Source organism: Halyomorpha halys, unplaced genomic scaffold (assembly GCF_000696795.3).
Source record: "Halyomorpha halys isolate HHAL.00 unplaced genomic scaffold, Hhal_1.1 Scaffold966.1, whole genome shotgun sequence".
Lineage (NCBI taxonomy): Eukaryota > Metazoa > Arthropoda > Insecta > Hemiptera > Pentatomidae > Halyomorpha > Halyomorpha halys.
The window spans coordinates 125,524-141,081 of NW_027114821.1; the positions used below are offsets into that span (position 1 = coordinate 125,524).

A 15,558-nucleotide genomic window follows, 5' to 3' on the forward strand; every position below is an offset into this window, starting at 1 on the left:
AGAAAATACACATTAGGGCCGCCCATAGCTCAGTGGTTAAGACACAGTCTTACCAATTTGATGTTTATTGGCGGTGCCGGTTCGAATCCGGCCTGGGACGTCGACTTTTTTCATTGCGTGGCGATCCCACAAAATGAAGAACTTTCACCCCCAACCATGGTTAGGCAGTATAGGACTCCAATGGGAGTCTTGGCCGGAAAAAACAAAAAATACACAAAATGTAAAAAGCAGTATGATTTATAATTAAATTACAAAATTTTATGAACAATGCTAAACATTTTATATACAAATTTACAGCATATTCAATTATCTACCATCATGAATGGAATAAGAAGAAACTTTAATGAAAGATAATGGATGCTAAGATTTTTGTAAATTAATGGCAGCACTTGAGGCAGGACCCATTAAAACTTTCCTAGATAATCTCATTTGTCCTGACACAGGATCCAAACCAAAATATTTAACTTGGATATCTTGTCCAACTTGTAAATTGAGAGCTCTTGGATCACTCACCTGCAATAAAAAGGGAACTATTAATTATGGCGAAGTTACAAGGCATATCCAGAATGTAAGAAGACTGTTGGGCTGTCGTGCTGAGTAATTTTTGATCAAAGGCTGGCAACACCGAGAGGTAGTAACAATGCCCCTACTAACTAGCATCAGAGACCCACATCAGTACCAAAACTCATCTCGTAGTATCCGTTTCTGGGAAAGATATTAATCCCACCAAGTATAAGGTTTCTTCTAGGAGAAGAAAAATCTTGAAGGTGGTATGAACTAAAAGAACATGTTTAAGTGATGTCATGTGTTTAATTAAGGAAAAACTAATATTCAAGATAAGAAAATGATTGGAAGACATTGAGTTGTAACCGATGAGTTGTTGCAAAAATTGAGGAAACTGTTCATGAAGACCACCAATTGACACTGGATGAGATGTCAGCAATGTTTCCACAAATAGCCAGATATTTATTACACAAAACAATAACAAACAAACTGGGCTATTTAAATTATATTTGATCTAAAACAACAGACAGATCAGCAAAAATTGAATCAGGTCGCTAGCACTCGAGAGTTCCTTTGGCAATTGGAATTGGAAGGTGAGGATTTTCTGAGCTCCATTGTGACTGGATATGAAACATGAGTGGCTTATTACACCTATTAGATAAAAAGTTAAATTCATCCCAATAGGTGCACTCTGGTCCCTTATATACCAAAAAATTCAAAACCTCAATTTCAGCCAAAAAAAATCAGGGCACCCATGTTTTTAGACCAAAAGGGGATCATTTTGATCAATTTTTTGCCACAGGGGGAGACAATTACAGCAGTACGATACTGGGATCCTACAAGAGTTCAAGAGAAAAATTTCAAACAAATGGAGGTGAATGTTGACGAAAGGAGTGTTGCACAATAACAAGGGCAACACCACCAAGGCACTTTTGAACTCATTTGGTTGGGAGGTGTTGGACAAACCTGCTTACTCCCCTGACTTGGTACCTACAGATTTCTATCTTTTTACCCTCCTGAAGACTCGCATGGTTAAATAAAGTTTTGAGCCAATGAGGAGATGAAAAGTCTTAAAAAATAAAATAACAAAAAGTCTTAAAGTGGACAAAGGAGATGGTGGAATGGTTCTATGAGGAAGGCATTAAAAAGCTTGTGGCACAACTTACAACCTGCATAGATCAGGAATTTCACCACACAATCACATTGGTAAATAGTGAAGTAGTACAATGCTTTGAATCCTAACTGGTGATGTGGAATTATATGGTGTAAAACTAGCATGGGGTTCAGGCATTTTTACAAGATTTTACCCATGACAGGCAAGATTAATAACAGGGCATTAAGAGGATGAATGATCATGGTGTTTTTTTTTTGTTTTTTAGGTTTAGGTACTATCCTGATACATTTCTAAGAATCAGGAAGATTTGGGATGAATTACAGTGTGTTATACATAGGTGAGGAATAGGTTGCAAGTCTCAAGAAATGGGATGTACCGAGGTCATACCCTAGAGCTTTGTTGGAAGATAATCTATGAATAATAAACATTAGATGTAGAGGCAGGAGAGAAATACAGGATGGAATGCTTCAAGAGGAAGGTATAACTATAATGCAATATTAAATTACAATTAATGCATTCAAAATCACCTAGGTAGGGATATCAGAATATTTATTAAAAGTATTATCAACACCCTGGCAGTGCTTCTACATAAAAGAGTGTCCGATTTCACAGAAAATATTGTAGGAGAATATCAGGGAGGGTTCCGGCCCAGTAGATCGACAGTTGACCAGATATTCACCCTGAGGCAGGCAACGGAAAAGTGCTATGAGTATAACATAGACCTTCATCTGCTATTTGTGGACTTCAAATAAGCTTATGACAGTGTGAAGGAACTTTTAAAAGCCATGGTAAAGGTAGGTATACCGAAAAAACTAGTCAGGCTGGTAAAAATGACTCTAATGAACACTACCTGCCGAGTTAAGCTTGGAAATTCGCTGTCCCAGGAATTTTCTGTGGAGAATGGCTTGGGACAGGGGGATCCTCTGGCTCCTCATCTATTTAATATAGCATTAGAAGTGGCTATTCGTTCAATCAGAACTAATCCAGGAGGGACCATTTACAATAGACTGTCTCAACATTTAGCATATGCAGATGATGTAGCTATTGCCGTAAGAACCCAAGCAGCATTAAAAGGAACATTCCAGGAATTCGAAGAAGCAGCATATGAATTGGGCCTTAAGGTGAATGAAGACATGAAAAGGAAGAGAAGAGAGGATAAGGAAGAGAATAGCAAAGTGACGTTCGGGGACCACAGCTTTTCTTCTGTAAACCAGTTTAAGTATCTGGGAAGCCTGGTTACAGATGATAACAAAGTAGAGAGTGAAATAGAGGCCAGAATAGCAACAGGAAATAAATGTTATTTCTCACTGCAGAAAATACTGAATTTTAGAGCTCTCTCTAAAAGGATGAGAGTGGTCATTTACAAAACTATCGTAAGGCCAGTAGCGATCTATGGGGGAGAAACATGGCCCTTGACAAGAAAAGCAGAACAGATGCTCAACTCCTGGGAGAGAAAGGTATTGAGAAGGATATGGGGAGGAGTCTCGGAGAATGGAATTTGGAGAAGAAAAAGGAATGAGGAACTGATAAATTTGTACGGGGAATCCAGCATCGTGGCGTTAATTAAAATTGCAAGATTAAGATGGTTAGAACATGTTGAGAGGATGCCCGATGAAAGGATACCCAAAAAGATGGTTTAAGGCAAACCAGATGGAAAACGGAAAAGAGGACGTCCCCAGTTCAGATGGCTGGATGATGTGGAGGAGGATTTGAAGCTCTTGAAGGTTGGCAGATGGAAGGAGAAAGCAAGAGACCGTGTAGATTAGTTGGCTGTTGTGGAGGAGGCCCGGGTTCTTGCAGGACCATAGTGCCATAATAATAATAATAATATTATCAGCACCATTTTGTGGCCATCATTCTGGACAAAGAGCAGGTCAAGCTGCTATCTTGCCCTCAGCCAGATATGAAAAAAGTATTTCAAGTAACGTTATTTCCTCAAACATTTCATTTCATCATTTTCATTAATATCTCTTCTCCCCCTCTATTGTGTATATTACCTTTATTGTTCACCTAATTTAAATACTTTTTTACTATGTTTACTTTTAAATTATTTTCGTTACTGTGGCATAACTGTCATCCCCACTCCTCCCAATACAAACGAGTCACTCTGTCTTTGACTGCCGTCAAAACAGGTATGCATTCTGTCTCATCATTTGATTTGAATTTTTTTTCCTTCTTTCATCTCTCTATTTGTACTTTCTTTAATATTTCTTCTCTTATCTATCTGTTACTATTACCCTTTTTATTTTCTATTTACAACCTTTAATTTTTCTTATTATATCTTACTTTTCATTTTATACCCCTGTTATTTTCCACTTACGTTTTTTCTTTTTTTCCTTTTTGTAACTATGTCAAGTGTTTGTATCTTTTTTAGCCCTGACGAAGCCCTGCAACGTGGGACTAAAAATAGTATAATTATTTACTATTTGAGTTTTTTTGACCGCACCCGGACCATATTCCATTCATCTATACACACGGTCAATCAATAATCTTCCAGTATTTTTATATAACAATTACATTATTTCCTTCAACCACACACTGATTTCTTTGGCCTTACCTTCAATATTGATGTAATTTCTTTTTCAAAATCTTAAAATTGCAGGCTAATTGCCTTTGTCCCATCTTTAAAATAAATTAATCATTAAAATAATATCATAACATTATAAAATTTTGTTTTTAAATAGATTTCTTACTTACATAACTTTTTCTAAAAATTTATTTCTTAGATTTAAAACCTTTTTTACATAACACTTTTCTTCCTTCCTTCACTTATCATTTACAACTTAAAAACAGAACCTACCTTCAACAGGTTAGGACTCTGTTATCACCTTATCATATAACAATAATTTTTTTATCATTACATAACAATCATAACACAAACATTTTTTAATATATTTAAAATCCATAATTAATTTATTCTTATTTTATGTGTATTTTTCTTAAAGATACATATACCCCCCTTTTTAATTTTATTTTGAACATATTTATTCATCTATTCATACTTTTATTAGTGTATATTTATTCCATATATACATTTGTACAATTTAAGGATCTGAACATTTATTTATTTATCAACTTTTTTTGTATATAATAATTACATATTTATTTTGCTCAAAATTTCAGAATAATAGTGGTTTAGTCCCTTAGAATCTGATTTGAAATTGATGTAAAAAATATGGAAAAAGAACCCAAAAAACCAGCATTGGTTCAACATGTTGTTCAAAATAAGCATAAATTTGATTTTGAAAATGTCCAGGTCATTCATAAAGAAAATAATAATTTTAGAAGAAAGATATAAGAATCGATTTACATCTCAGAAAATATAAATTATACTGTCAATAATAAATAATACTGTAAAATAATGAATGTTAATTAAATGATATTAAAAATGTAAATTAATGATAAAAAAATTATTGTTATATGATAAGGTGATAACAGAGTCCTAACCTGTTGAAGGTAGGTTCTGTTTTTAAATTGTAAATGATAAGTGAAGGAAGGAAGAAAAGTGTTGTGTAAAAAGGTTTTAAATCTAAGAAAAAATTGTTTAGAAAAAGTTATGTAAGTAAGAAATCTATTTAAAAACAAAATTTTATAATGTTATTATATTACTTTAATGATTACTTTATTTTAAAGATGGGACAAAGGCAATTAGCCTGCAATTTTAAGATTTTGAAAAAGAAATGACATCAATATTGAAGGTAAGGCCAAAGAAATCATGGAAATAATGTAATTGTTATATAAAAATTTAAAAAAACTTTTTGTAGGTAGTATCCTTGATAATGGCCTGAGGGCCGAAACATTGGAAAAATTTTAAAGAATAAAAGTTGAGAGAAAAAAAGGATCGAAATTGTTTTTAAATTAAGAATAAACTAAACCACTCTCAAACAAGCATATATAAAATAATTAATGAGGTGTAGATAGTTGACCGTAGATTAATGCTTGAAGAAGATTGTCGGGGGGTGCGGTCAGCAAAGAACAACATAAATAAACAAAACCATATTTATTTATTTTATGCCGACATTTCGACCTGAGATTAGATAATCTTCTTACCTACATGATATTATATTTCATCTGTCACTGTTTTCAATTTACTACCATACAATTCCACAAATATCAATCAATAAAAATTTTGTACTATTCAATTATCAGTTATCATTTTTTATCATTTATGATTTAATTCAGTATTTTATATAATTATAAATTTGTTTGTATACTATTCCTTTTCAATTGTATGTTACTCTAAATGTTGTTATCTCTTTTGTTCTAGAGCCCTGATATAGACCTGAAACTCAGGTCGAAACGTCGGCATAAAATAAATAAATATGGTTTTGTTTATTTATGTTGTTCTTTGCTGACCGCACCCCCCGACAATCTTCTTCAAGCATAAAATAATTAATCTAGTAAAGATATTTTAATTTTGAGAATCAGTTCCTACTGATACTGAACAAGAATAATATTTATTTTCCATCCAAAACAAAACAGAAAATGGTACATTTATCAACCATCACCTATTACTTAATCAACATAACATATTTCTCCAAATCGCTCAATCTTTTTTCAATAAAAAGAATAAGTTGAAAACACGACAGATTCAGTTGTGATGGATAACTGATACGTCAATTACAAATAAATCTGAATATAGATAAAGATACCTTCCGCTGATCAAGTTGTGAATTATGTAGCAAAGCTGGCTTCATTGAATCATAAAGAGTTACCATAACACCAGATTCTTTAAGTTCAACAATTTTTGCTGTGTATATCCCTCCAAATTCTAATACAGGCTCTTTGCCAGAATTAACAATATTACTAATAAATTCTTTAGCTTCGAACATTGCGTCTTGATTTGGTGCAAATATAAGGTAGTTTCCTTCTTCCTCTTGAAAAGTAACCTAAATATCATATTATGTATCAGTTTTAATTATTAAAAACATTTTAAAGCAGAGAAATACAACTTACTTAGAGTAGTTTTAAGTTTAAACATTGTTTGATTTTTGAGTTGTTTTTTTTTGTTTTTTTTTTTATATATATGTATATAAATATACGTATATTTCTAATACTAGTTATTAATGGAATCATAATGAAAAAACATTTGTCAGATGAAAAAGTAGTAAACATTAAAACCTTACCTGAACTCCTGAGTTTACTAGCATACGTCTAATGTTAGCTCCACCAGGCCCAATAAATTTACTTCTCTTATTCGTTGGAATTTCAATTGTTTCCACAACAGGCCAACACTTTTTTTCAGTTCTATAAACAAACATAGTCTGCTAATATTTAATTATATATGTGTGTATATTTTAAAATATTTCAAATTTTGGGGGCAAGTATTTATTTGAGTTCTTAATAAAATATTTGATCAAAATCTGAAAACTAGAGTAAATTTACTACTAAATTGAAAGAACCTTAAATGCTTAGGGTGTATTAATACCTAGGTGTTAGCACTAACATCTAGGATTGTAATTGCTATAAAGTAAAAATTCACTTGGTGGTCTTTCTCATTGCTTTGAAATGATGCTTAGGATAAGGATAAGATTTGTGGTTTATACCTCCTATTCATTCAGGATCTTGGTTGGGAGAATAGCACGTATTTGGCATTAACATGAAATAAAGACATCCTACCCCCAATAAAGAATTGTTCTGAGCTGATGTTTAAGAAACTAAAGGAACAGGGAGACGCCAGTTTGTGGAAAGTTGTTTAATTGCAGTAGAAACCATTTTTGGCTTAACTCTGATTAGTAGGATCTAGCATGAAGTTTCTAGTTATTAATGTCAGTTATATCTGTTTCTCTGTTGGAATTTAAGTTCTTATAATAAGGAATTCAGCTGCAAAGGACTTCTTTTTTGCAGGTAGTGAAGACCAATGAATAGGGGTGTGTCTACCATAGATGGGCGGACATTCTCTGCCCAACAACTGAGTTCCTGCCAGGGGTGTCTGAAGGAGTTTTTATCTTGGAGAACGGGAGTGGTGGTAAAGAAGACCTATTAATTTTAACACTAATTTTTAGAATTATAAAAAACAGTTATTGGCCTTGTTCTTTAGGTGGGAGGATGTCGAAAATTCAACAGAGAATATAACATTATATAATTGTTTAAATTGAAAATTCTAAAAAAAAATTAAAAATTTTAAAAATTAAAAAAAAAAAAGATTTTTTACCAGTCTTTACTTAAACTGATAAGTAGTCTAGGCAGAGGGACACTAATAATGAATAATTAATATATTAAATATGGTACAATTTGATTTTTGTAGATCTTAAGACTTGTACAATTTACAAACCAAAGTTGTTAATCAAATATTTATCCTAAAAAAAATTGGATACCTATTTTGTAGTCAATTTATTATATTTCTCAGATTCTGAAACATAATTTTCCTAAGGATGATACAAGTTAATGAAAAAATTATGCAAAAATATGATTTTTAAATATATATCTACCTGTGTTTTGAAATAGCAGAATTCATAATTTCAATTATTTGGGACTTTGCATCATAACCAGCTTGAATAGCTTCCATTATAATTTTTAAAGGAACACCCGGAATTTTTATATCTGCTTGTAAGGCTGTAATACCCCTGTTAGTGCCAGCAATTTTAAAATCCATATCACCCATATAATCTTCAATACCCTTAAATAATACAAGAGTCAATTATATTTTTGTTGTTATATAATCATATCAGAGGTTAAAACATATTTATTGAGTCTGAGCACTTCAAGCAAGATTTTTTAAGAAAATGCCTCATCATATTAAATATTATTTTAGAAATCATGAAGAAGGGAGTAATTAGTTTAGTTAAGCATGAAGTTGAAATAATGTATTAAGTAGTTAGCAACATGGTTTTGTTTTTCCTCAAGAGTTTTACTTAAGCTTATCAATATTTATATATTAAGTCTGTAAACTTCAGAAACAATCAACAACTCACCAGAATGGTCAACAAAATTTAAGTGTCCATAAAATCATACATGTATCAATTGCTAACATTAAGCAAATCAAATGTTAATATAAATTGGTTTTGATTGAAAAAAGAGGTTTTAGTCAAGGAAATAAAAAAGTATAAATATTAAGATCAAAGTTCTAAGATTCAATTTTGTATTTAAGACACAATATAAACAGAAAGAAAGTTGATGTGATCTATTATTTTAGTATATTTCATTTCAGACTAAAAACAGATTAAAACACATTACTTTAATCTGTCATTAATTTAATGCCATGTTAGTAACTAATTAATTATTACATTAAAATAGAAAATAGATAAAAGAAATAATAAATTTATAAAGAGTAAAACTAACTCCATAAATTTTCATACCAAAATATCAGTCAAAATTTTGTAGTTATTAATATGCTTTGTATTAGTACCATCAAACTGAGTTACAAGGCCAATAGCGACACCAGCAACAGGGTTGGAAATTGGTACTCCAGCATCTAGTAAAGCTAAACTACCACCACAAACAGTTGCCATCGAAGAAGAACCTGAAATTTTTATTTGAAAGATTAAGTACAATGAAATCCATTCATAGCATTTACATTTTTGAAAATAACTAACCATTTGATTGTAAAACTTCAGAAGTTAACCTAATAGTAAATGGAAAATTTGGTGGTATAACTGATCTTAAAGCCTTTTCTGCAAGAGCACCATGTCCTACTTCACGTCGAACAGTTGTTCCAACTCTACCGATCTCTTTGGTAGCATAGGGAGGAAACTCATAATGCAAGAAAAAATTCTTTTCTTTCAAACCACTGCAGCAAAGAGAGGAAAATTCTAGAAACCATTTATAGTAAACAGAATTAAATGAAAGATTTAAAGTTAAGAAGACCTTTAAAAAAAATAAAATTCATGAAATAAAACTATGACATTTTTGTTTACGTGATTAATGCTGACACAGGATCCATTTGCAAAACTGAATTCAGAGAATCTAGAGCTATTGTACACAATACTTGAGTTTGTCCTCTTTGAAAAAATGCAGAGCCATGAAGAGGCTTAAATATATCAACATCACATTTGATATTTCTTAGCTGATCAAGTCGCCTACCATCACATCTAGGAAAAAAAATAATGAAATATGGTTTGAAAAACAAAATAGAAAGGATAATTCTTTAACCCTCTTCTTAGCACAAAGATATAGATGGAAATATTACTCATTGAATGTTTGCCAAAAGAATAGTTGTGCAAAACACTTATCTATAAAAAATGAAGCTACACATTTTTCTTCCAAATACTGTTAATTTCAACCAAAATAAAGAGAAAAATAACAAGCAAAAATTCATTTTGTTTTTTATTCACTGACTGCCAAGGAGATTAACTGGATAAAAGATTTGCTTAATTAATTTGTATCAATACCAGCATACCTTATCTATTAAAGAGAATATGAGAGATTATTACAGAATTTTACTTAATTACTTACAGAAGTTTGCAATTTAGAAATTGGATATCTCAGCATTGAAATCTTACATAAATTGTCAAGTATTATATCTTTGTATAAAAGATGAAATAAGATTCATTAACCAAAACATTTAAGAAAATAATTGTAAATTTAATTATTTAATTAATTGAAAAATGCCAAACAAATACATCTGCATATGATGTGATAGGCAGTCTCATCATACTTTCTGCAGAACCTGTAGATTGGTGATTCTAATAATTTGATATTACAGAGATGTTTGTTCAGCTGACTGTGTCCTGTATATAATCCTGTCACCCACCTTGAGGTAATCTTGTCCATGTGATATTATTTCTTTTTGTAAATGAACCTTTTAGGAACATCTTAGACTGCCCTTGTCTCCTGGTGTTCCTTCAAAACAGTCCAGATTTACCCTCAGCAATCGCTTTAATGTGTCTCTTTGCATAGCTAGGACTAACGCCTCATATGGGATTGGGTGTAAAGGAAACATTCTCAGATCCCTTTCTGGCGAGGCAATCTCCTCTCCCATTACCTTTAATGCTCATGTGACCAGGAACCCATTCAACCTGCACCTTGTAGGCGCTAAAGAGAGTTCAGATTAATATTGCACTCTTCCACCAATTCGGAGCAGGTTATATAATTATTCAGCACATAAATAGTTGCCTGACTATCAGTCAAAATAGTGATAAGTCTGCCCCTCCTACCCTCTTTTATAAAGTCCTGGGCACAGACATTCATTGCAAGCACTTCAGGCTGAAAGACTGAGGTGTGCCTTCCTAGCGATATGGAGATGCCCTCACTAGGGACGTCCATCCTCCATATGCTCAAGAGCCTCATTTCATCAGGGGTATAGCAATACCCCATTACGCGGTTTATGAGGGGTTGTCCCCTATATTTCTTGATCTGAAGATCAGAGTGCATAGCATCTTCATCAATCTTCCAGAACAAGTTACCATGTCCTTTATAAGATAAGGATTTGGATCTTGTTCCTAACTTTGTAAGCCTAAATGCAGAGCTAAGGGCTTGAGATTCAATCTCTATGTGTAGTGATATCAGATTCAAAAGAACCTCCATCGCAGCAGTAAGAGTGGTGCTCATCTTTGAAGTTTCCCAAGCCAAGCCGGAGATTTACCGGCCATAGCCTTATGCCATAAAAGAACACCATAAATCAGGAATAGACCATTAAGGAAGCTTACGAGCAATGTAACTAAAATCCATTTTGTAATGAACACAAATTGAGTCGGTAAATCTGTTTTAAAGTTGTAAATAACTTTTCAGAAAGCTTATGTCAAAAATGTATCAAGTGTTAAGAGCATTCTAAATTATAAAAATAAAGCCTTTGGACAATTATCTGCATATAGTTCATTTAAAAATAATAAATAGGATGTTAAATTATTAACTAAAAATAAATTTGGACTCTAACCAAGAAAAATAGAAGAGCTCTACTGGTTTGGGAGAGAAGAGTCCTGAGAAAGTTAGAAAGCCGTTAAAGAAGAGCACAGCTGGAGAATCAGAAGCAATGACGAGATAAAGGAATTGTATGGAGAGCCTGATATCCTCTGCGCTATTAAGAACAGACGGTTGGGACATGTAGAAAGGATGGAGTCCTGCAGGCAACCTAAAAGGATGCTAAATGATATACCAGGAGGAAACAGGAAAAGGGGCAGACCCAGGCGTCGGTGGCTGGATGATTTGGAAGGGATGGGAATTGAAAATTGGAGGAGTCTCGCTGGAGACCGCTAGGCATGGGAAAGAATGGTGGCAGAGGCCCAGGTCCTACAAGGACTGTAGTGAGTGAGTGAGTGAGTGAGTGAAATAGGATGTTAAAAGTTTTACTAGGACAAATAATCAAACAGAGTGTATGTATAAAATGGTAAAATTTATGCTAGAAAAAAATTTAAATTATGCCTAATGCTTTCAACTGAATGAGGAGACAAAAGAATATTTTTGTCATCTAAACTGTAAAATGATAATGTTTTCACTCTTTCAAAGTTTTTACTATTAAATTGTTTTAATTTTTACATATTTTTAAGGAACACAAAGACAATTTAAGTTACCTTTTTTATTAATTAATCGAGCTGGTTCCCTATTTATTAATTCATTAGTTTTTTTTTGCATAAAATAATTTGGATCTCGACTTCACACACAAGGCAAGGATGAGCTATGGATGGTGGTTTGGCTTTTTGGATTTTTAACAAGTTGAAAATCAATCCAAGTGCACATATCCATCTGAGCTTCCATGCCTATCTTTGAAGCCAACTTGTATTCGGTTTCAATAAAGGAAAATTTGAGTTCCACCAGACTAGGAGCTTTTAAATCACTTCATAGTTTATTTTCCAAGTTAATGTAGATGATAGTTTAAATTGATAAATGTGGAAATCAATCGATTTTAATTGTACATTTTGAAGATAGGAAATGCAATAAAAACAGGATATACTTGAGATAAAATAAAATTGTATATTTAAATTGAGCAGAGAAGAAAAAAGGTAGGTCATATAGAATGAAAACAAGCACAACTGAGGTAAATTTTAGGCATTGAAGACCAAAAAGTTTTATGCCTTTAAACAGGAATAAACAAACAAACTGAGGTAAATTGTGTTTAAAAGAAGTGAAATACTAACCTAATTAGTTAATTTTAAGCAGAATCATAAAAATACATTCTAATTTCAAAACTTTATCATATTTTTATGATATTATGATCGACCTAATTATTGCTATATATCAACATAATTCCAAATTTAAGAACGCTTTTTTTTTTTTAATTTAAAAATTGATTTCTTATTAGCAGCTTAATTTTTCCTCCGCAACATCTTTTTTCTGAAAAATATTACCAAAATAGGGGTCACCACAACATATCATCAATGTATATTTGGGGTGAACCTGAATTTGAGGAAATTAGTTTGTTTGATTTACTTTTTTTTTTTTTTTAAACCCTTTCCTTAAAAACTTTTTACAATTTATTACATTATTACGTGACAAGACATATTTTTCGAATTAGATTCAGTGCTCTTTTTCAGCAAGAGGGTAAATTTTAATTTTTATATATTACTTATTTGTATTTTTTAATGAGATGAAATAAAAAAATAACTTTATTCTGGGACATATGTCCCCTAAGAATAAATACATGGTTCATATAGTGAGATTTTTATCTGGTGAGTGTTTACAAATTTTCAGATAGTAGAATGAAATTACATTGGTATATTGGCTTTACTACTGTTTATAATGTTAATCAATACATGCCTATTAATTTGATTACAAAGATGTGGAGGTTTGGTTATTCAATAAATTAAGGAATAGGTGTTGTTTAAAAGAAAGAATGGATGAGGACTGGCGAATGGAGATGGAAAGAGAATTCCAGAGGGAGGTTGCACGTATGACAAAGGATTTGCTAAAGAAGGAGATTCTATAGGAGGGCATATATAAATCATTCGGATAGGATCTGGTGTTTAATGAGTGGATGGATGAACGAAGAGTGAGGAGATCTAGGATATAGGTAGGTTTTTTGATGTTAAGAACTTGGAATATAAAAACACCAAGGAGGTATTGCCTTCGGGAGGTTGGATAGAGTCACTTCAACTCGGAATACCAGCGGGAGACTTGAGAGCGCCTAGGGAACCCAAAGATGAATCTTACAAAGCAATTCATGAGTCTCTATTTTTTATTAGGGGAATATTTTTATGTTGGTTACATAGTGAGTTGAAAACATTATTTTTATCGCTGTTCTATTTTGGTTCACACAGCAACCTTAGCAAAAGTGTCTCCTTTTGTCATTTATAATGTGAATCTTGCTGAACAGTTTGGTTAATTATATGTATATATAGTTGACCATAAAGATTTAGATATAAGTAGATGGTCAGGGTAGTGGTCAAAAAAAGAACAAATAGTTTAAAACTATTTCAATGTCCAACGTTTCGCCCCACTTTGCAGGCCTTCATAAGGGCTGTTCAAAGCGAACTGTTGAACAGGACTGTTTAACCGTTCGCTTTGAACAGCCCTGATGAAGCCCTGCAAAGTTGGGCGAAACGTTGGACATAAAATAGTTTTAAACTATTTGTTCTTAGTTTGGTTAATTGTTCAAAAGAGATGAAAATCTTTAGGATAAATAAATTTATATTTATTTTCATTATTAATCCAATCATTTTGGTATGAATCCTCATTTCATCAAAAGCCTAACTTAGTGGCTTCAAAGCCAACAAAGTAAATCTTTGATCACTCAAGAAGAAAAAATATTTCTTTAAACCAGAGATATTTTAATAAGCATGCAAATATATGACATTCATTCTATGATACCATAAACTAATTCTAATGACAACTAGAAAATTAAAAGGAGAGCAGACTTATATTGCTTATGAAGAAAGTAATTCATTGTTCCCCAAAAGATTACGCCACTCCCTACTTCAATTGAGGAAGCAAAAGATTCCTTACTTCATTACTTTTTGTTTTAGCATTATTAGCTTGGTATTTATTCAATTTAATCACTATTCAATACAATAATGATTAAATTAAACAATTTTACTATATTTTTTTTGTTTCATGAGTATTTATTAATAACTGGTTAAATCACCATAATTTTTTTTTTTTATTTCTCAATTTAACTCCTAGGTTGGTATTTATTGTGATTGATATACCTAAAACGTACTGAGAATCTTGAAAATATTTTCAACCTCCACACATTTTCCACAAAATCCAACAATTAGATAATCTATTTTGCAACCAATTTTTGATCAATAACAAAGTCTGGTAAGTCAATTCATAAAAATTTTTATATTGATCAATAACAACTACTGCACTCAGTTTTAAAATAATTGACTTAGAAATAAAACAAACATACTGGACTATAAACAAGATAAATAAAAGAATGAAACAAATAATAAATAGTATACAATTTTACAATGATAAAAATAAGAAATCTGAGATCCAGATTAATAAATTGATCGATGAATACAATGAGAATGTTATGACTATAAAGAAAAACAAATTAAACATAAAGTTAAATTGCAAAATAAATAAACCCAAGATTAATAAAGTAATGATAAACAAAATAATTAGGAACGATAATTATACCAACAACTTAACATCTTTGAAGACTAATAATATAGAACAAATCTACACATTAAACAAAATTGAATCTGATAAATTAAACAATACTGAATCGTTAGAGAAATATAACAATTTACATAAAATTAAAAAGAGCCATTAACGAAACAAAGCTGGACATTCCAGAGAACATAAGGAACTTGTTATCATTAGGTGAAAACTTCAACTTTGATCCAGAGAAAAATGATAAAGAGATAACTAATATAATCATTGACCTCGAAAATATATTTGATAACATACAGACATCCGAGAATCACATTAATGCCACTAGAAATAAAATATGTTCCATAATAAGTAATCACTTGACAAATAACAAGAATAACAAAAAATCCATTTTAAACATACAAATAAATAGAGATCTCAAAGAACTAAACAATTTCTTAAAAAATAACAAAGACATAATTATAATTAGATCAGATAAAACAAAACAATTGACTATTTTATACAAAAAG

General features: G+C 31.6%; 1 protein-coding gene across 1 annotated transcript in view; it reads right to left on the minus strand.

The window, feature by feature from the left end:
* Nucleotides 1-221: 221 nt before the first annotated feature.
* The window catches only part of PNPase (polyribonucleotide nucleotidyltransferase 1), a 20,465-nt gene continuing 5,128 nt past the window's right edge, over nt 222-15,558 (minus strand). The window contains exons 3-9 of the mRNA XM_014431367.3: nt 9,475-9,648; nt 9,154-9,347; nt 8,917-9,080; nt 8,050-8,237; nt 6,745-6,865; nt 6,271-6,507; nt 222-513 (exon numbers count right to left, since the gene is read on the minus strand). Coding sequence (XP_014286853.1) covers nt 361-513; nt 6,271-6,507; nt 6,745-6,865; nt 8,050-8,237; nt 8,917-9,080; nt 9,154-9,347; nt 9,475-9,648 — 1,231 coding nt within the window. The 3' untranslated portion in view covers nt 222-360. The remainder of the gene's footprint in view (nt 514-6,270; nt 6,508-6,744; nt 6,866-8,049; nt 8,238-8,916; nt 9,081-9,153; nt 9,348-9,474; nt 9,649-15,558) is intronic.